Raw genomic sequence first — 22,500 nt, 5'->3', positions numbered from 1 at the left:
CTTGCTTCGGGAAGGGCCGGCAAAAGAGGTCGTGTGTGGAATTTAAGGACCCTCCACAACCAGAAAACATCACGGTGATACCGGTTTACAACCCTAAAACAGACGCTAATTATTCGATGAATGTCAAACAGGAGGAGTGTTTGTTTTGGGACAGCGTAAAGGAACAGTGGTTGTCTCGTGGCTGCAAGGTAAGCTCCTTGGTTCTAGTAATGGATGGATTGGATTGGATTGGATTTAGATTTTTATATACTGCACATAGCACATGCAGTCTCCTGGCGGTTTACAATTCTTTCTCTGGGATGAGATCTGACGTCAGCCTTTAAAGGAGCTCCTGGCATCCCCTGTCAGTCCATATTTAATCTCACCCACCCAACCCACGCATAATGTTAGAGTATGACAGACCACAACACCGGGGGAATCCCCCTGGAGTCTGCCCTGAATGTCTCCCTCGAGAACGGCTTAGGTGAGGGAGATTTTCAGACACAGCAAAAAGCAAGAGTCGTGAGGAAAATCAGACTGACCTGTTGGCCGCAAACCGTCTTTCAGTATAACAATTCTCACTGGTAACATTGACTATTTTTTGCTTTTCTTTCTTTTTGCTTGCCTACACAAGCATTATAGCACAAGACACCGGAAACCGTTCCATTCTCTGGTGCTTATGCAGGCCTCATTATATCGAAAAAATTAAACCGGGAGGACGCAAGCTCGCCAAGCGGCGATGCAAATTTCCCTTTCGTAAACGGTCGTTTCCATTTGAAACAGTCGATGCCATTTATAACGGTCGACTACACACTTCACTTCAAAGAAATTTAAAAGAAACAAACTAAGAAAAAATATTAACAAAAATTAAGACAAAAAAGGAAAAAAAAAATTTATAAAAGAAAAACTGGAGGAAAAAAAAAATACGGAAATTTTAAGTCTCGAACTCGGGTTCTTAGTCCCCACCCTGAACAGGGCCCTAACCCGAACCCTAACCCATATGATCAGCGAGACACAACTCCCAGTAACCGCAACCTTTTGAGTTCTTATACCTAGTGAGTGTAGTTCAGAGCTAAAAAATGGCATTGACCGTTTCAAATGGCAAGGGAAATAAGCGCCGGCGATTTACACGAGAGGGTTAATCAGACCTTATGCAGACAAGCTCAGCCGAGCTGCATTATCGCGGTGCCGGTCTTGTTTGCATTTGTGCAATGTTGCATGCCCTCTCTAACAATGCTACCTTAAGTAGCACTAACCTAAAAAGTGGTTCTCTTTTAAGGTCGGATTGAATTCCACTTCAACCTCTCTGCAATGCCTGTGTAACCACCTGACCTCATTTGGCGGAGGAGTCCTGGTTATGCCCAATAAGCTTGATTTCGATGTGGTCTTTACGGAACTAACGCGGATTCATGAGACAGGAAATGTTGCTGTTCTCTGCACGATTATTGCTGCACTGTTGGTGTATTTCCTGGCTTGTATATTTGCAAGAAAAGCTGATAAAAAAGATCGGGCCCAGGTGAGAATAAGTTTGGCTTTGTTTCGAATTGTGCAAAGCGTTTTCACTCACGAGACCAGTAGCCATATTGGATTACTGAAACAAAAGAAAGTATTTGCATACAGTTAGAGTTCATTTTCATTTGATTGGACGAAATCCGGATCCCTTAAATCTCGGCGATCGGCCCGGCAGAAATTTTGGCGAACAACACTTGGTTTTTTTTAAACTTTTAAATCTTCCTAGTCAAAATTGTTTCTATAATTGTAAATATGAGCGATTTTCAGTGATTACGTAACTGAGAAATTTGAATGTGGTAGCGCAGGAAAACTCACAACAATTGTTCAAGAAATTTGTTTCGTGTCTTTTATTTTTATATTCACGACTCATTCACAAGAGTGGGTGCACAGCACGAACTGAGAGCCTGAGAGTTTAATGCTGTCCAAATAAGGTACAAAACTCCCGTAAGCACAACAGAAATGAATGCAACTAAGGAAATTATGCAGCCGCTTGATACGAATAACACAAAAACTCAATGGGAAATTGTGAACATATTCCCCGCCCCGACCTCTGAGGGCCAAAGGTGATTACAAGATAAAGGAATTTTAATCAGCAGAAAAATATTAGTAAAGACCAAATTTTGAAAGTTCGAGAGCTAAGATGAATACACATTACAACAGTCCTACCTGAAATATGCTACGACAACAAAAGACTACATGCCCAGGAGGCAAACATGCGTCACATACCTTTTGGAGAATATTTACATTCTATGTCCCTTACAGTTTAGACTACATTACAGTAAAGTATTCTTTTTATTTCGTGTATGCAGACTGGTCTCCCCGTGCACCTGAACTCTTCAATTGAAGAAGGCTTTCAGTACGAACTAACCATTGTTACTGGAGTGTGGAAGAATTCTGGGACGGATGCTAACGTTGCCATGGTCATTCATGGAAGCGAGGCAGACAGCCAATGCATATTATTAAACAGGAACATGATCGAGTCAAGAAGAGTCCTGGCACGAGGGAACGAAGACCTGTTCGTGATTCATTTGCCAGTTTCTTTGGGTGAAATTCAATTCGTTCATATTTGGCACGACAACTCAGGAAAACACCCCTCTTGGTTTTTTAGCCACATGGTAATAAAAGATGTCCAAACGGGAAGAATTTTGACCTTCCCCGGCAACACGTGGTTTGCCTTGGAAAAAGGAGATGGGAAAATCGACAGACTTTTAACTCCGATCTCCCTTGAGGAGGAGAAGTCTTTCAAGAATTCGTTAAACTCGAGAAGCTCTTCGAGTTTCACCGAAGGCCACATGTGGTTGTCTGTAGTTACCAAGCCCCCGAAGAGTAAATTCACGCGCGTTCAAAGGACCACTTGTTGTTTGTGCTTGCTGATGTCCGCCATGTTGGTCAATGCGTTGTTTTATCAGACTGACGACGTAGCTCACCCTACAATACAGATTGGTCCTTTAAAGTTCAGCTGGAGACAGGTTGTGGTAGGATTGGAGAGCGCGTTGATAGTAACTCCGGTGAACTTGTTGATAGTGGCCATTTTCAGAAACAGCGCTGAAAATCGTTCCAATAAAATAACGCCATCCGCTCTGAAGAACAAATCTGCATCGGTTCATAGCAGGATTCAGGCTTTTTCATGTTGGGGTGAAGCAAAGGAAAGAGAGCGAGAAAAAGAGGAAACCGAAAGTAATTTGTCCGATCATGCAACGCTTTCAGGAAGAACATTACAAAGAATCAGAGCCTTACCTAAACAAGACTTTCTCTTTCCTTATTATTTTATATACATCGCTTGGTTTCTGAGTTTTGTCACTGTAATTTCATCTGCGACGTTTACCTTTTTCTTCAGCTTACAATGGGGTAAGGATATTTCCAACGAATGGCTTTCGTCAATGCTTGTATCGTTTACGGAAGACTTGTTTGTTATACAGCCCGTTAAAATAGTCATCATTGTGCTTATAACTGCATATTTCTTTGGTTCTAAATCCGATGTGAAAGAAAGAGGTGATCAAGTCAAATCTGAGCATGCGTCATCTACTAATGCGACGACGGATTCGGCTTTACCGAGCATCGAAATAAAGACTCTTCCTGAAGACGAGATTGAATTAGCGAGGGAGTACCGATTAAAGGAGGCAAAAATGTTTTCGTTTGGCAAAGAATTGTTCCTTTATATGCTGTTTTTAACCTTATTGACGGTTGTGTGCTATGGCAACCGAAGCTATCATGGATATTTAATCACAAGGAACCTCGAGGATACATTCAATAAATTTCCTCGGGTGAGTAGGTATTAACGTAAACGAAAACACTTATGGGCAACTGATACCTTTCAGTTGCAATCCAGCTGAGCCAAAGGCCGCTAAACATACTCTACCACTTCAAAGGCGCTGTTACACTGAGCAGTTTTTCGTGCTTACAACTAATACTTGTATCGCAAGTCCGTTAAGAGACAAGTTGTTCGAGATATGTGAGTGTAACACTTTGGAAAAGCCGAAGTCGGTCCGGGACAAGTTGAAAAAACCGTCACAGAACGTAGATTCGAGTTTATTTTGTTATGTAATAAATTCCTGATCTCGCTCACTACAAGGTTACCTTATCTTCCGCCCAGGCCCTGACATAGATTTCACACTCGGCCGCGATCGTAAGAGCATGCCTGGAAACAAAGCTTCACCTTTATTTCTTGATTTTGTTGTGTAGGCTAAAGATCCCCGATTTTATTGGAAATGGCTTAAAGGTCAGTTTGTGGACGGAATTTACGCTAACGAGTGGTACAACGGCAAGAAAGCCACCAAACAAGAGTACATCAATAACAAGAACTCCATTCTGCTGGGAATGCCCCGACTCAGACAACTAAGGGTTAAGAAAGGTAGGAAATTTTCTCGCAGTTTGTTAATTTTTTTGACCCACCCTCACTTTAAAGGGGCTAGCTGACGCTATTCTAGGTAATTTTGTTTAATTTTGTTCATTATGAGCTCTAAACGTAAATTGGCAGAGCAAGAGTCTTTCATTCGCAAAATCATAGCCACATAACTACTGAGAAAAATTTTCCAGCTTTGTAAGTGACATTTTGATGTAGATTGATATAAATTTGAAAAAAGGTAGGCCGACGTTTTTCAAATTTACCCAAATTCAATCCATTTCGATCCTCTCCAGTTTTGTCCATTTATGTCCCTTCTTGGCTTCCCTGTGTTTTGCTAGTTTTTCTATAGTTTTGAACAGTTATTTTGATATTTTAGTTAATTCTATGACCATTCGATCAGTGTTGAAATTGCCTAAAATTGCGTGACCTAGCCCCTTTAAGAACCCACACAGTGAAAAGGCTATCCATCACACGGCCCGTACGGCCCCGCGCGCGCTTTCATTGTAGACTATTGCGAAAATCCCCGTACGAGGGCCGTACCCATTAGCGCGAGCAGGGCCGGAAAATGCCGTACGGCCCTACTACTGAGGAACACGTACTGTTCCATGCGATGCAATTTCAGGGGATTTCGTCACTTTTAAACATTCAAGTTATTTACAGCCAGAAAAGCAAATGCAAGCAACATTAAGATAAATTTTCTGTCCAAATTTTTGTTTATTTTGTCCTAACTTCATCGTCTGAGTGCTCATAAATAGTGCCGTAAAAAACCCATATGATAAAATGCTTATTGACTGAGTTAAGGCCGGGCCGGACAGGAAATTATTTGGCCCTCGGTTATGGTGCACTGACCTCGCTGCGCTTGGTCCGTATGCCATGACCCCGGGCCAAATATTTTCCTGTCTGGCCCGACCTAAACTCAGTCAGTAAGATTTAATAGACTTGCAAAACTCTTTCTCTCTGTTTTAGATTCGTGCACTGTTCCAGAGTTGGCCCGAGATTCAGTTAAACATTGCAACGATTACTATAGTTTAGGTGAGGAAGACAAAACCCGGTATCACTTACCAGGATGGAAGCCTTTCGAAGGCTCCAAAGATTGGGCCAACTTCTCTGGCCTCTGCCCAGCCCCATGGAATTATGTGCTTCAGGATCAACTGCACAATTCACCAAGTTGGGGATTCTTTGACGTTTACAGTGGAGGGGGCTTTGTTGCTGATCTAGGATACAATAGATCCACAGCTGCCAAGGTGATTGATAACTTGCATGAATACAGTTGGATAGATCGACAAACTCGAGCTGTTGTGCTGGAATTCGTTATCTACAATCCAAATACGGGCTATTTAAGCATCTCTACTTTCTACTACGAAATTCTACCATTTGGTTATGGTCATCCCTTTGTCATTATCGACACGTTTCCACTGACGAGCACGCAAACTGGATTTTACCAATTTTACTTGATTTGCCAGCTTTTGTTCATCATATTGGCTCTTTTGTTTGTGATTCGTGAGGTGTACAACATCTACAAAATGAGATGCAGCTATTTTAGAGACGCCTGGAATTGGGTGGAACTCCTACAGATATTGTTTTCATTTTTGGTTGTGGTGTTCTTCGTTATCAAGTCAAAACTCGTTCTAAAAAGCGCTTTAAAAGTTAGAGAAAACCCCTTTGTTCCAGTTAGCTTTAGAGACGCTGTTGTTTGGAATTACGCGGAGAATCTGGTGCTGGCAATTGCTGTTTTCATTGTAACTATAAAGTTATTACGTATGATTCGTTTTAATCCCCACATAAGTATTCTGATGTCATCATTTCGCGAATCCAGAGGGTTACTGCTATCGTACTCTGTTATTTTCATCATCATTTTCATGGTTTATGCTCAATTTGCAGTCCTAATACTAGGTACCAGTATCTATGATTATTCCTCGTTTCCAAATGCCCTGATTTCAGAATTATTGTTGAGCCTTGGAGAAGAAATTGGTTTGACCAACCTGTTGCGAGTCAACCGAGTCTTAGGTCCATTGTTCGGATTCTCTTTCGTCCTTCTTAACGCTTTCATCTTCGTCAACTTTTTCGTTGCAATATTGAATGATTCACACGCAGAAGTGAAACACAACACGGACAAGCAGTCAAAGGAATTCGAAATGGCGGATTTTATTCTAGATAGACTAAAAGAATTTTTTGGTTTCGGCAAAACTCAACACGACGAAAGTTCAAGTGAATCTGAAGAGAACAGAGTAGAAAAAGAAAATAAGGAAATGCACAACACGTCTTTCTCAGCAATAGCTTTTCAATCACACAGACTTCGCGGGAGGGCAAGGAATTTCCACTTGCGAAATGCCAAAAAGTTGCGGGAAACTACAAGAAAGGAAAAGAAAGAACGTAGAGATCAATTAAAACAGGAAAAGGCAGAAAGCAACACAGCTGATGAATCATTTGTTGAGGGAAATAAACAACACTTGAAATCTACTGTGGAAGTAATCAACGCTTTAGATCGCTTACATCGAACATGTGCTCTTAAAGAAATAGATTCATTGACGAGTAAAGTCGCTCGAGACGATGAAAGAGAAGATATAGAAATTTTGTCGTTAATACGACTTCTAAGAAGCAATCGCTTTGAAGAAGAAAAGGAAGAAAAAGAAGATATAGAAGATGCAACATCCGAAACAGAAGCCGCATTGAATGATAATGAAATAGTTTCATACATAACTTCGCCAAACACGTCACCCGCTTTAAGCACAAGAGCAAGCGCTAATAGTTCGAGAAAACGTGTATCCACGGAAGGCTTGAACGATGAAACAGTGAGGCTTCTTAAAGGACTGACTGCTGGCCGTCAGTTACCGGAACACTTGACAGGAAAACAAGTCCAAGAGAATCTCCGCGCAGAACTGCGAAAGAAAAGCACCATTCGTCCGAAATGGCGACTGTAATATTCCTTCGCTTCATTTCTATGGTGTCTGGCGAAAACATGGACGAAACTTAAAAAAGGCTTGGGTTCATCTAAACTATACAGGTTGCCCAATCATTATGAAATACCCAAAGTAACATTTGGTAACAGTTATCGTTGGTTTTCACCCGCGTGATCAACAGCCATGTTTGTCAACAAAAACAAAGGAAAACACTTGCATTTCCCAGAGAATTGGATCGGGACACAAACATGGCCGCCGTTCTTTGTTCAGAGTCATAAACATGGCGGCCGTCACGTCATGTGAAAACCGAGAATACGTGTAAGGTTTGTTTTGGCTAGTGACGCAAGCATGCGCACAAGCAGTATTCGCGTAATGATTGGTTCCTTTTGTCTACACAAGAGACACAAAGAAACAACCGGTTGCTTGAGTCGCTACTGAAAACTGCAATTCTCGGGTTTCACATGACGTCACAGCCGCCATGTTGGTGTCCCCAAACAAAGAAACGGCGGCCATGTTGGTGTCCCGACCCAATCCTCCGGGAATTGAACTCTATTGTTATGCAAACGTTCTCTTGTGTTTTCGTTGAAAAACATGGCTGTTGATCACGTGAGTGAAACCCAAGAATAAGCGACAAAAGTAGTTGAGGCAACTGGGAAGACCGTAGTCAGGAAAAAATCACCTTAACGTTACATTTTCCACTGCCCCCACCCCCTCCTCTCCAAATGCTTAGAGTTTATTAAAATTTACTAAAAAGTTTGTTAGATACAAGATTGGTTACAGCGAGTCCCATCTCGTATCGAACGCGCGCCGATAGAATAATTACGGAGTTTAAGATCTACGACGCGACGGTAACGAAAACGTCATTTAAAATTGTAAGGTCAGGTTTATTAATCTTTTTCGTCATTATGTCGGCTTGTCTAACTTCTAAAACTAGTGTAACTTTCCAGGAACTGAATTAGAAGGTGCGGTGGTGAATCTACGACAGAAAATTCAAATTCGCTGCCTTTTGTTCACGTTCTCCGTAAAAGTGAGAATTGGTAATTTCACGTCGTAGATTTGCCGAAAACGTGAAAGAAATAAACAAAAATGAAAAATGCACGTGCATAGCGTGCAAAGCTATTGTTTTTGCTCATTAAATATGCAGAATTTGTGACGTTTTCGCTGCCGTCCCGTCCTAACAACGCCGGCTACAGCGACGACCAAACGATAAAGTGAGAATATTGTTGGTTAAAAAAATAAAAATAATCATGCTGCACCGGAACATATTTCAGTAAATTTCTTTGCCATAATCCACAAAACAATAACCGTAAACGTGAAAAAAAAAAAAAAAACAATTTTAGGTTTTGACGACAACGTGAGCATACAGCAACGAATTGTTCATTTTCTACCTTTACTTTTAAAATTGATTTAAATTCGCGTTCACGGCAGACGCCAAACGTGAAGCTGAAGTTTGCGTTTTTCCAAAGATCAAAGAAACTGGTTTGATTTTAGCTCCTTTTTTTTGCCTGTTATATAGAAATGTCGCGCAACTTCTAACAAGAGAGAGAAAAGTTATAGTAAAGAGAATTTTCATGTATTTATGACAAGCAACAGCCTACCGTTTCACGCTTCCTGTTTGATGGACACGCGATGCTAAATCTCTCTAATGCGCATGCTCTGTACAACGTGAACATGATATGGTATAATCGCGAGATACTTCGACAGTTCTAGGTTACATTTTGGAGTGACGTTTTCGTTGATTATCCTTTGTAGAATACAGAGCTTCTAATGATGAGAGGTTTTTGAGAAACATTTTAGAATAAAAAATAGCGATATAAAAACATGACGTTTCGGCGATGACATGTCACAATTATCAAATGCAATTTATAACAAGATAGTGAACGTTATATATAAAATAGTAAGTGACAAATTACATTGGAATAAACGAGGCGGGAAAAAACAAAAGAATGGGAAAAATTTTTAAATAAACTGTTTCGCTGGAATGGAGTCATTTTGAGTGTTCAGAGTCGGTCTCTTTTTCCTTATCAAAAGCATCTCGTAAATAAGGCACTCAAATTTTCCGTGGCATTTCTTTAAGATGGTAAAATGCTCTTGAAGATTGGTAGTTCTTTGATTGTGTTTATCCTTTAGGTGTTTACCGATGACGGAATACTTATGCTCCCCGATGCGCAGGTGGAGGTGGCGGATCGTGTAGCCTACATAATTCGAATCACACGAATTACATTGCTATTCATACACAACGCATTGCTGGTTTACAAGTGAGGGCTTTGTTGCCGCAACTTTTCAATTTTTAAATCTTTTAAAAACGATGTCTGCGTTATGAAGATAAGTTTTTATTCCCATGTGATAGATAACCAATGGCGGAAGATTTTTATGGCATTTGCAATGGCGAGCCAAGAAAGAGCCATTACAAATCTCTTATCAATCTCCTGCTTATCAAGCATCTGACTTGGAAAATGAATGAGATGGTGTAGGTTTAACAATAAATATCCTATTACAAGAACGAATACTCTGAAATTTATACGGCAAAGGACACTTATTAGAACCCTATCAGGTTGAAACATAAAAGAAACAGTTGAAAGTGTTTTAAACACAGATCAATATCCTTCAAACACAATAAAATTGGTCGGAAAAACAAAAACTTGATTGTCAAGCAGTATGACAATGCTCGCTCAAAGAAGGCTTCCGTTTAAAAAGCTCAGGACAAAACAGCATAATATGGATCAGAATTGCCATGCTTAGCGTGTAAAATAACGATGGCCACAGGACTTTAGGAGGTACAAGCTCTTGGTAATGGTCCATCTGCTATAGCGCATGCGTGACTGTTTAATTGCAACGTTCACCCCTATATTCAGCAACTTCCGACTCTGGGAGTTGTTGGTATCTCTGCAATGCTCTTCGAGTAGATTATTTTCTTGCCAGCGTCAGCTTACAAGTGTTTCTGTTGACTTTAATTCCTTCATGTCCTTTTCAGAGCAGAAATTTAAATCTTTACAATCGATATTGTTTCCTCGCAAACGCAACGTTTTGATTCGGTGTCCTAAAAAACAACGTACGATAAACGGATTTTTATCGCTCTTTCTTTCGTTATTATCGAACACTGACTGTCGTGGAGTGGACTACAAATGAATGACGCGAAGGCAAAACCGAATCACACAGCGTCTGGTAAGGGCGAGAAAAAGGAGGTCATACCATGCAGTGATTCAACAATAACGTAACAATTGGTAGAAAGTCGGAAAATAATACATCATTACCTGAGCAATGTTTGGGCTCTTCCTTTTCACTGCGGTCACGACAACAAACACGACACAGATTGAATGAACACTTCATGCCCTGAAACACATGCAAGTGACACGTGAAATTCTGAACGTTTCAAAGATATTTATATAATAACTTAATCAATGCTCGCGCACATGCACTCTGATTGGTCAATCAGCTATGGTTTATTGTGCCAGTAAACCCATGGAAATTTCGCGCGCCTTCTGCGGGTCGTGATTTACGATTCTTCTCGTGTTCTTCCAATACCCTGCATGGTTTATCAGCTTATAAACCATACAAATTTCTGGTCTGTTGCTTAAATCGGAGCGGCGGCGACGCAAGAAAATAATCATATTGTTTCAATGCCGGTAGAAAAATTTTCGTGCACCATACTCTGAGAAAGAGCAACATTAAATAACCCTCTTTGACACGGACAAAAACGTGAGTATTTATTATGTACAAGTATAGAGATCTACGTACATTTCTGTTATGAAGTAAAAAGGACATATGATGTCTTCACTTGTAAAAAGTTGTCGTATCGTCTTTAATTGGTCATACGATTTGTTTTCACTAGTAAAAGAATTGTCGTCTCAGCCTTTTGATCGGTTACTTTTGTGTTGACCTTTGACGCGGGTGGCCTGTGCACCGACTTGTAAACATGGCGGCCGACCGGTGTATGGTTTTCAAAGTTTTTATTCTTTTATTTTATCTAAGTCCCGCTCTTTCTTTAGAGCTGATAAGTTTATTTCTTCTGAGTGAATACGAGGATACGAAGTGGGTAAGACCCTCTTTGTCTTAAAAGATAAGGTAAGTATATTTCTGAGTGGATACGCGGGTACGCAGTGGGTAAGACCCGGAGTAACTGCAGTGCTTTCTTCTTCACACGATCTCGTTAACCGAACCGTAAAATGAAAGCTAAAATTTTGCAATAGTGCTTATGCCTAATCACTGAAACTCGCGCTCAGTGTAATTAACCGAACCATACAATGGAAGCTAGAACGAGGCAATGTTCTTAAGGCCACGCTTAAAGAATGAGGTATAATGCACAGTAATTTGTAATGCATCATTTTTTTTCACTCGATCATTGTGCTTTATGAACTAGCAATACATATACATCAATGTCCTTCGCTCAGTTTGCGCATCACAAAGGAGAAAGACTGGGAACCAGGAAAACGAGTGCGTATCCGCGTATCCACTAAGCTCGGTGTTTCCACTACGTATCCGCGTATCCGCGTATCCGCCCAATTTAGTTTATAGCTTCGAAGTGGTAGGGCATTCTGCAGTTAATCCTCCTTTCCTTATAGTCTTTTCTTGAGACAAATTTTCTGAGAGCATGCACAAAAGGGAAAATTAATTCCGTCAGTAGTGTTGCATAAGCACAAGTAGTCTCTCAAACGATAGCGCCGATTCAACGATGCTCTTGTGAAGCAGATAAACAAAGGAGAGAAACAAAAAATAATAAACACTTCAACCTTTTAATTAGCCTGCGTTCCTTCCCTTTTCTAGCGCCAGACACGCAGTCTACTTTTTAATCTGTTTGAGTACTGACTAGAAATGCAATTGGAGCCACCATCATATCTTATGACTTCAAACTTTATCCCACCATGAAGTATATTTACTCACCGATAATAATATTAGTAACTAAATCGAGTTACTGGAGATACTCCTCTCGACTCACAAGTCTCCAATTCTTGACATTCGAGGATAGGCTAGCTAAGTCACTGGAATATACTTTTATTCGCCGAAGACGAGGTAGAAATCTTCGAATAAAACGGAGCTAATTCTTCGACGAGACTGTTGTATTCTTTATGCAGCGTCAGTGCTCGAGTGATCGTCGCAGCAACAGCATTTATTTTATATTTTTATTTCTTTTTTTTCCAAGAAAAGGCGCGGCAGGCAATTAAAGAAGGCAGGCAATTAGAGAAAAACTTGACAAACACTCGTGACCCAATGAGAGTCGAACGAATGTTCAAAAAGTTATGCAAAGATGAATTTGCATCAGGCAATGACGTCAAGCAATTGTGGGATTTAAAACCATAGCACTAGGTTGTCAAATCGTTGCAACGATCAAGTCATGCAAAAGGAACCTGCGCAAGAACTTCCGCCTGTTGTCAAGGACTTGCCACTCTCGTAGGGACTGAACATTTTGCAATCTTACGCGAAATAACCTTGCAGAAAGATTGTCGTCTCGACAACTTGTGTACGAGACCTTCAAAATGGTGAGGAAATTTCAACCGTGTTTGTCGCTTACAGCGATTTGGCTGTTCTGGTTAAAAGGTGAGTGCCGCTTGTTTATAACTATTACAGCTGATTCAGAAATTTTCCATGTTGAATTTCGGCTCTAAAAGGAGTTAAAAGATGAGAGCAGAGCTTCCAGTATATCCATGCATTCTTTAACGCGTCTGTGACAGTGTTCTATCCTTAGGGATAAAAATATCAAATATGTACAAGATCTTTGGAGCAGATTTTGTTGCATTTTAGATCATGATGAGCGTCAAATGTTCCAATCCAAATGTTTAAAAATTGTATGACTTACCATGGCACACAAAAATGTGATTATTGTAGATTATTTTCCGACTGCGTGAATGCAGTGAAAATTAAGAGAAAGCAAAACATTGTATGAGTTTATCGGCCAGGGTTATTGGCCAATCATGCCCCGATTCAAAATGGTTGGTTTACAGTTTGCAAAGCGTTCCAGTGAAAACCGACCTTATCGCCGAAAGCATTTTGTAGAATATCATACTCTCGTGTGTGCATAGTTCATGCACTGATCATAAACGAGGAAAAGTAGATGTCTTGGGTGGGGGCTAAAACTAAAGAATGCCGGAAAGGTTCAATGATCTGCCGGCTCACGTTCTCATCAAAGCCTCAAATTTCGGGATTTCATGTCCTCTTTGTCGTGCAGAGTACCTCAAAAATAACTGAGTGCTGAAATGCTTGCAGCACGATCTTTTTTCCTCTATTAACAAAATTGAACCATTGTTTTGTGCTGTTGCCGTTGCCGTTGCCGTTGAAACACAATCAACAAAACGGTAGAACAGAGCAACTATTACGAGCCCAACCCTGCCAGTGGCCAACCATAAGGCAATGAGAAGAACCAGGGACTACCAGGTTCAAATTCAATGAGTGGTCAGAGAGGATATCCATATCTCAAGGCAAGCGCCTTAAGTTAACCACTGTGCCACACTGCCTCCCTATCTTGATTAAAAGTATTTTGGGGGCTTTAAAGTCCCCGTACACCAGGGTGTGCGAGTTGACTGAAAAAGAGAGAGCCGGACGGCAAATATTCGACTCAAAATACTGAATGAAGTAGTGGGCACAATAGAATGGAAAAACAAATTAAAGCAACACTTTGCTGGAAGCGGAAGAAATTAGCAAATTAGTAGAGCTTCAGGTGTCTTGAATTTGTTTTTCCGGTTTTTACACAAGTTCCGTTGAGGTTTGCGCACCACAACACAAAACCAGAAATACGAAAACTATGAGTAACACGTTACAACAGTTTAAAAAGCAACATATCTCAGGACTAGACAGAAAACAACAATCTAAGACTATTAAAAACCAGAGCAAGAACAAGAGAAAAGGAACGAGGCTCAAGGCACCGCCTAATCTATAAACTGTTAATGAAATTGTGTGTCACCGGAGTGCCTATTGTAATTAAAAATACAGAAATACAGTACTAAAAATACAGAATAGTAGCACCAATCAATTTGTACCGCTAGTTACCATAACTTGTGGCATAAAAAACTCACTCAAAGCTATGCAAGGAACCCTTGCCAGCACATCAAAAGAACCGCTTTTTTTCATGAAACCAATTTATAACATTCATCCAGACACCTGTTCCACAACAAATTCATGATAGAAGAAAATGTTTATTATCATAGCTAGTATTCAGCCTTGTTCAGGGTACCTCTTACAATTTGGACTGAAGAATATTCAGGAACTTTTTAGTTTCTCATCTAGCGTTCACGAATACAATACACGATCATTGGGTGACTATTGTTTTTTCAGTGAATCGCAACTGAACTTAAAGTTGAAGTATTTTGCTAACTTTGGAACGAGACTACGGAACTCTCGTCATCCTGAGGGCCACGCACTTAAAAAAAGGCCATTCAAAAAACAAACTTCAGAGTTGAGGATTCATTGATGTCAAAATTGAATACTGCTTGTCAGCGCTATTTGTCTGCAGTCTGCGGTCTGCAGTTATCACACACCTGAAGGGGAAAAAGGAAAAGAAGAAATTCGAACTTCAGGATTATGAGACGCTGAAAATTAATAAAATGGAAAAGGAAACGCCCCTTAATCCAAATGTGCTACTTGCTCAAATTGTATAACTTGAAGGGGACTGTGCCAAAAGAATCACAAACTTTGGATTTATCACTACAAAAACACTCGGCAAAATTAAAATAAACACTAAAGCCGTGTTCGCACTCAAAGATCACCGATCGTTTCACATTTACCTCCGCAAATGTCATTTATTGCATAACCTGTATGTTATGCAATATATTAATTATACATTGACGAGACAGGTAGACGACTAGGCGACCGATTCCGCGAACACCTTCGCGATTTTGAGAAGAATGACAAGGATGAATCTAAGCCTGTCGCTCGTCATTTTAATCTCCCTAACCACTCCAAAAAACACATGGCTATCTGCGGCCTTTCCCTACATCTAGGTGGGACGGAAAGCCGCAAGAATCTGGAACAAAAATTCATCTTCCAAATCGGCACCCTTTAATCCTCACGGTATTAACGAACGCTCTTCATTTCACTAATATGTTCCTATTTTTCACGTTGCAATGTTACCACCAATAGCACACAGGCTCCCCAAGCTGAAAATACGTGGTGTATGCGACAGTTTGTGTATATAGAGAATTGTATGGGAAAATCACCGATCGTAAAAAAATTGTGTAAATAACTATCTCATTTGAAATAAAGGTTTCCTACCTCAAATGTGTGACGAACTTGTCTCTTTTGCCGAGTTTAGAGCCATTCTAACGCCGTTTAGTGAAGTTATCCGGAAGGCCGTTACTAAAATAATAGGAAGGCCGACCACTCCATCCATCCCTGGCCAGACCTCACTCCACAAATCGTTTTCTCCTCAACAGGAAAAGTCTCGAATCGCAATAAAAACAACAGTTCCATAAAGCCCAATAAATTTCACTCCAAATACGTGTGTTTTGGCGGCCGAAAGACTCGTGAAGAACGAAAACTTTGTCTAAAAATTCACCTCTTCGGCTTTCCTCAGAGGCTTGTGACTGGGCAGTCAACAACGGAAACTCGCAAGATGGTTTCAGCCTCAACTCTGATTGGTCCATTTGAATTTGACCACGCGCTCGCAACACCGACTTGAAAACATGGCAGCCGACCGGTGTATGGTTTTCAAAGTTTTTGTTCTTTTATTTTATCTAAGTCCCGCTCTTTCTTTAGAGCTGATAAGTTTATTTCTTCTGAGTGAATCCGAGGATACGAAGTGGGTAAGACCCTCTTTGTCTTAAAAGATAAGGTAAGTATATTTCTGAGTGGATACGCGGGTACGCAGTGGGTAAGACCCTGAGTAACTGCAGTGCTTTCTTCTTCACACGATCTCGTTAACCGAACCGTAAAATGAAAGCTAAAATTTTGCAATAGTGCTTAAGCTTAATCACTGAAACTCGCGCTTAGGGTTAATCAGTAAACTTGTGCTATTTCGAGAAAAGTGTAGTTAACCGAACCATAAAATGGAAGCTAGAACGAGGCAATGTTCTTGAGGCCATGCTTAAAGAATGAGGTATAATGCACAGTAATTTGTAATGCATCATTGTTTTTCACTCGATCATTGTGCTTTATGAACGAGCAATACATATACATCAATGTCCTTCGCTCAGTTTGCGCATCACAAAGGAGAAAGACTGGGAACCAGGAAAACGAGTGCGTATCCGCGTATCCACTAAGCTCGGTGTTTCCACTGCGTATCCCCGTATCCATCCAATTTAGTTTATAGCCTCGAGGTGTTAGGGAATTCTGCAGTTAATCCTCCTTTCCTTATAGTCTTTTCTTGAGAAAAATTTGTGAGAGCATGCACAAAAGGGAAAATTAATTCCGTCAGTAGTGTTGCATAATCACAAGTAGTCTCTCAAACGATAGCGCCGATTCAACGATCCTATGTAGTGAAGCAGATAAACAAAGGAGAGAAACAAAAAATAATAAACACTTCAACCTTTTAATTAGCCTGCGTTCCTTCCCTTTTCTAGCGCCCGACACGCAGTCTACTTTTTAATCTGTTTGAGTACTGACTAGAAATGCAATTGGAGCCACCATCAAATCTTATGACTTCAAACTTTATCCCACCATGAAGTACATTTACTCACCAATAATAATATTAGTAACTAAATCGAGTTACTGGAGATACTCCTCTCGACTCACAAGTCTCCAATTCTTGACATTCGAGGATAGGCTAGCTAAGTCATTGGAATAGACCTTTATTCGCCGAAGACGAGGTAGAAGTCTTCGAATAAAAAGGAACTAATTCTTCGACGAGACTCTTCTGATTCTTTATGCAGCGTCAGTGCTCGAGTGATCGTCGCAGCAACAGCATTTATTTTTATATTTTCATTTCTTTTTTTTCCAAGAAAAGGCGCGGCAGGCAATTAGAGAAAAACATGACAAACACTCGTGACCCAATGAGAGTCGAACGAATGTTCAAAAAGTTATGCAAAGATGAATTTGCATTACAATGACGACAAGCAATTGTGGGATTTATAGCCATAGCACTAGGTTGTCAAATCGTTGCAACGATCAAGTCACGCGAAAGGAACCTGTGCAAGAGCTTTCGCCTGTTGTCAAGGACTTGCCACTCTCGTAGGGACTGAACATTTCGCAATCTTACGCGAAATAACCTTGTAGAAAGATAGTCGTCTCGACAACTTGTGTACGAGACCTTCAAAATGGTGAGGAAATTTCAACCGTGTTTGTCGCTTACAGCGATTTGGCTGTTCTGGTTAAAAGGTGAGTGCCGCTTGTTTACAACTATTACAGCTGATTCAGAAATTTTCCATGTTGAATTTCGGCTCTAAAAGGAGTTAAAAGATGAGAGCAGAGCTTCCAGGTTATCCATTCTTTAACGCGTCTGTGACAGTGTTCTATCCTTAGGGTTAAAAATATCAAATATGTACAAGATCTTTGGAGCAGATTCTGTTGCATTTTAGATCATGATGAGCGTAAAATGTTCCAATCCAAATGTTTAAAAATTGTATGACTTACCATGGCACACAAAAGTGTGATTATTGTAGATTATTTTCCGACTGCGTGAATGCAGTGAAAATTAAAAGAAAGCAAAACATTGTATGAGTTTACCGGCCAGGGTTATTGGCCAATCATGCCACAATTCAAAATGGTTGGTTTACAGTTTGCAAAGCGTTCCAGTGAAAACCGACCTTATCGCCGAAAGCATTTTGTAGAATATCATACTCTCGTGTGTGCATAGTTCATGCACTGATCATAAACGAGGAAAAGTAGATGTCGTCTTGGGTGGGGGCTAAAACTAAAGAATGCCGGAAAGGTTCAATGATCTGCCGGCTCACGTTCTCGTCAAAGCCTCAAATTTCGGGATTTCATGTCGTCTTTGTCGTGCAGAGTACCGCAAAAATAACTGAGTGCTGAAATGCTTGCAGCACGATCTTTTTTTCTCTTTTAACAAAAGTAAACCATTGTTTTGTGCTGTTGCCGTTGCCGTTGCCGTTGAAACACAATCAACAAAACGGTAGAACAGAGCAACTATTACGAGCCCAACCCTGCCGGTGGCCAACTATTTGGCAATGAGAAGAACTAGGGACTACCAGGATCAAATTCAACGAGTGGTCAGAGAGGATCTCCGTATCTCAAGGCAAGCACTCTAACCACTGGGCCACACTGCCTCACTATCTTGATTAAAAGTATTTTGGGGGCTTTAAAGTCCCCCGTACACCAGGGTGTGCGAGTTGACTGAAAAAGAGAGAGCCGGACGGCAAATATTCGACTCAAGATACTGAATGAAGTAGTGGGCACAATAGAATGGAAAAACAAATTAAAGCAACACTTTGCTGGAAGCGGAAGAAATTAGCAAATTAATAGAGCTTCAGGTGTCTTGAATTTGTTTTTCCGGTTTTTACACAAGTTCCGTTGAGGTTTGCGGACCACGACACAAAACCAGAAATACGAAAACTATGAGTAACACGTTACAACAGTTTAAAAAGCAACATGTCTCAGAACTCGACAGAAAACAACAATCTAAGACTATTAAAAACCAGAGCAAGAACAAGAGAAAAGGAACGAGGCTCAAGGCACCGCCTAATCTATAAACTGTTAATGAAATTGTGTGTCACCGGAGTGCCTATTGTAATTAAAAATACAGAAATACAGTACTAAAAATACAGAATAGTAGCACCAATCAATTTGTACCGCTAGTCACCATAACTTGTGGCATAAAAAACTCACTCAAAGCTATGCAAGGAACCCTTGCCAGCACATCAAAAGAACCGCTTTTTTTCATGAAACCAATTTATAACATTCATCCAGACACCTGTTCCACAACAAATTCATGATAGAAGAAAATGTTTATTATCATAGCTAGTATTCAGCCTTGTTCAGGGTACCTCTTACAATTTGGACTGAAGAATATTCAGGAACTTTTTAGTTTCTCATCTAGCGTTCACGAATACAATACACGATCATTGGGTGACTATTGTTTTTTCAGTGAATCGCAACTGAACTTAAAGTTGAAGTATTTTGCTAACTTTGGAACGAGACTACGGAACTCTCTTCACCCTGAGGGCCACGCACTTAAAAAAAGGCCATTCAAAAAACAAACTTCAGAGTTGAGGATTCATTGATGTCAAAATTGAATACTGCTTGTCAGCACTATTTGTCTGCAGTCTGCGGTCTGCAGTTATCACACCCCTGAAGGGGAAAAAGGAAAAGAAGAAATTCGAACTTCAGGATTATGAGACGCTGAAAATTAATAAAATGGAAAAGGAAACGCTCCTCCATTCAAATGTGCTACTTGCTCAAATTGTATAACTTGAAGGGGACTGTGCCAAAAGAATCACAAACTTTGGATTTATCACTACAAAAACACTCGGCAAAATTAAAATAAACACTAAAGCCGTGTTCGCTCTCAAAGATCACCGATCGTTTCACATGTACCTTCTCAAATTTCATTTATTGCATAACCTGTACGTTATGCAATATATTAATTGTACATTGACGAGACAGGTAGACGACTAGGCGACCGATTCCGCGAACACCTTCGCGATTTTGAGAAGAATGACAAGGATGCATCTAAGCCTGTCGATCGTCATTTTAATGTCCCTAACCACTCCAAAAAACACATGGCTATCTGCGGCCTTTCCCTACATCTAGGTGCGGAGGAAAGCCGCAAGAATCTGGAACAAAAATTCATCTTCCAAATCGGCACCCCTAATCCTCACGGTATTAATTCTACCATAAAAAACAAGACGTAACCCACAATTCCTCGATTCGCTCTGACGAAGGGCTAACGCTCGAAACGTCAGCTTTTAGAATCTCTGTACGGTGGCCAATTTCCATTATTGGCCGTTTTTATACTAGAGACGCATAATCCGTCCAGACGAATTATGCGTCTCTCATGTTATCCGTCTAGTGTAAAGACGGGACGAACTATATGACCCGCATAATTCGTCTGGGACGAATTTAGGCAAACATTAATTCTGCGTCTGTTAAATTCGTCAAGTATAAAGACGGGCGCAAGACGCATAATTCGTCTGGACGAACTATCCAGTTTAGTGCGTCTTCGAAGACGCATTAAAGTAGATACTTCGTCCAGACGCATAATGCGTCCCGTGCCCGTCTTTACACTAGACGAATTTAACAGACGCAGAAAAACTGTTTGCCCAAGTTCGTCTCAGACGAATTATGTGTCTCTAGTATAAAAACGGCCATTAACTCCGTTGATAAAACGAAATTTTTGAAACAGAGAGAGCCGGACGGGAAATATTTGACTCAAGATTATGAATGAAGTAGTGGGCACAATAGAACGGAAAAACAACACTCTGATGGAAGCGGAAGAAATTAAATTAGCAAATTAATAGAGCTTCAGGTGTCTTGAATTTGTAACAACTTACAAGGTTTTAAAATTTGAATTTTGTTTAAACTATCGATATTACTATTCAAGAGAAGCACCTGCCAACGTGTTGAAAGGCGATGCGTGACTTCAGTCACAAGATTCGCACTATCCTTCAACTAGTATTTACTAGGAGTAATCAAAGATTAATAAGTGCGTTCGAAGCTCAATGAATTTAGCTAAAATCATACAAAAAACATAGGAGGAAATTAGTTGAGACATTAAATGAGAAAGACGAAGTATTTAAACAGCAACCATTCATCCGTGCAAGAGGCAGCACAAAGATATTGTAAATATGCAACAATCTGATGATGATTATGTAGATTTATTGAATATTGTACAAAGGCACACTCGTTGCAGTACAAATTATTGTCTTAGAAAAAAAACAGAATTAATCAGATCTCAGGTGTAGGTTTCATTTTCCATTTCAACCTTGCACCAGTACAAAGCTAGAATTTGAACCTATTCATACAAAAGATGGAAATGCCAAATACAAGGCAAAAATAGTAACAAATCGATGTGACGTCATAACTGCCCTCAGAGCTTTCGCTAGCGTTCACAGAAGACCCACGAAATTAGGAAGCCTTCTCCTTCGTCGAACGCAATAATAAGCAAGAAATTGGAACAAGATTTCAAGCCCAAAGAAATTAAGCATCCAATCTTAAAGCAACAAGGTGTAGTTTATTTATTTTCATGTCTTATGTGTGTGATGCCGATTAAGTCGTGTTTGAAGGTCTAATTTGCTGCAATTAGAAAGACTGACTTCTCGGGGGAATCATACAAATCAACTCCAGCACTCAATTGGTTGACTCATCTTCACAAAAATAATACCGAGACAATACCACGATAGAAATGATATTTCAAAAAGGTAAAGCTTTGTTCTGAATTTGGCACTTAATATACCTTATATATTGGCACTTAATATACTAGACCTTATTCCAAAATGGCCGTCATTTAAATATTCTTTTGTTTTTATTCAAATTAGCCCTTGATGCCTCATTCTTGAGCTGAAAATTCAAAAGAATATTTTGCCTTGAACGAGGCATCAAGGTCTAATTTCAATGAAAACAAAAGAATATCTAAATGGCGGCCATTTTTGAATAAGGTGTATTATTATCTAATCGCGCGGGGTCACTGATATTAAAGTAAAGCAGTCTGGTACATTTATCAGCCTCTGGACTTTTAAGGGCGAATATATGATAATGTTTTAGGGTCTAATTTGCTGTAATTACACAAACTGACTCCTCGAGGAAAACATAGAAATCAACTCTAGCACTCTTTCGGTTGACTCTTCTTTATTCCACGACGTACCTTTGAAACAACAACAGCTCTGAACAAACGAGCTAGCTCCAACCACCAGTTAATTCACTGGTACAATTAAAGCATTTTTATATTCTTTGGTACCGAACTGTCAAGCGCGCGTTAATCATGTCATTTATCACCTGTCGTATCATCTGGCAAGCAAAACGCGCCCGCGCAGTGCCTACATTAGCATATCCTTTCTTCGAGCTTTTACCTATTCGAACGATTCCGTTTTTACACAGGTTCCGTTGAGGTTTGCGCACCACAACACAAAATCAGAAATACGAAAACTATGAGGTTTGTTGTGATTCTCGTTCGAACGACCCATACTTAATTTGGCTGTCACTAGAGACAATCGTAACATTACTACTCTTATGGTCTCGTTAGTAATAACCCACAAACTAAACAATTCAAGGGCTTTCATACAACACAATTAAGATGAGTGCAGGATAAATTGACTATGAACAAACAACAGCCCTATATTCCTGTTTCGGCGTTTTGATATTTATTTTTAGATTGAATTTTCCATGAATGAGACTCCCGGAGGAGCCCTATGACCGACCAATCGCAAGAAATTAACTTCACATCGC

The 22,500-nt window shown here is 40.1% G+C and overlaps 1 protein-coding gene across 1 annotated transcript in view; it reads left to right on the top strand.

Annotated features, from left to right (window-relative positions):
* LOC137971425 (polycystin-1-like protein 2) overlaps window positions 1-9,290 on the top strand; it is a 24,489-nt gene extending 15,199 nt beyond the window's left edge. The window contains exons 14-18 of the mRNA XM_068818253.1: window positions 1-188; window positions 1,259-1,495; window positions 2,301-3,755; window positions 4,174-4,342; window positions 5,303-9,290. The exon at window positions 1-188 is cut by the window's left edge and continues 247 nt beyond it. Of these exons, the coding sequence (XP_068674354.1) occupies window positions 1-188; window positions 1,259-1,495; window positions 2,301-3,755; window positions 4,174-4,342; window positions 5,303-7,257 (4,004 nt within the window). The 3' untranslated portion in view covers window positions 7,258-9,290. The remainder of the gene's footprint in view (window positions 189-1,258; window positions 1,496-2,300; window positions 3,756-4,173; window positions 4,343-5,302) is intronic.
* The last annotated feature ends 13,210 nt before the right edge of the window (window positions 9,291-22,500 follow it).

This window comes from Montipora foliosa, chromosome 9, assembly GCF_036669935.1.
Source record: "Montipora foliosa isolate CH-2021 chromosome 9, ASM3666993v2, whole genome shotgun sequence".
In the NCBI taxonomy this organism is placed as follows: domain Eukaryota; kingdom Metazoa; phylum Cnidaria; class Anthozoa; order Scleractinia; family Acroporidae; genus Montipora; species Montipora foliosa.
The sequence above is the reverse complement of the archived record's forward strand: the minus strand, read 5'-3'. Positions and strand labels throughout refer to the sequence as shown.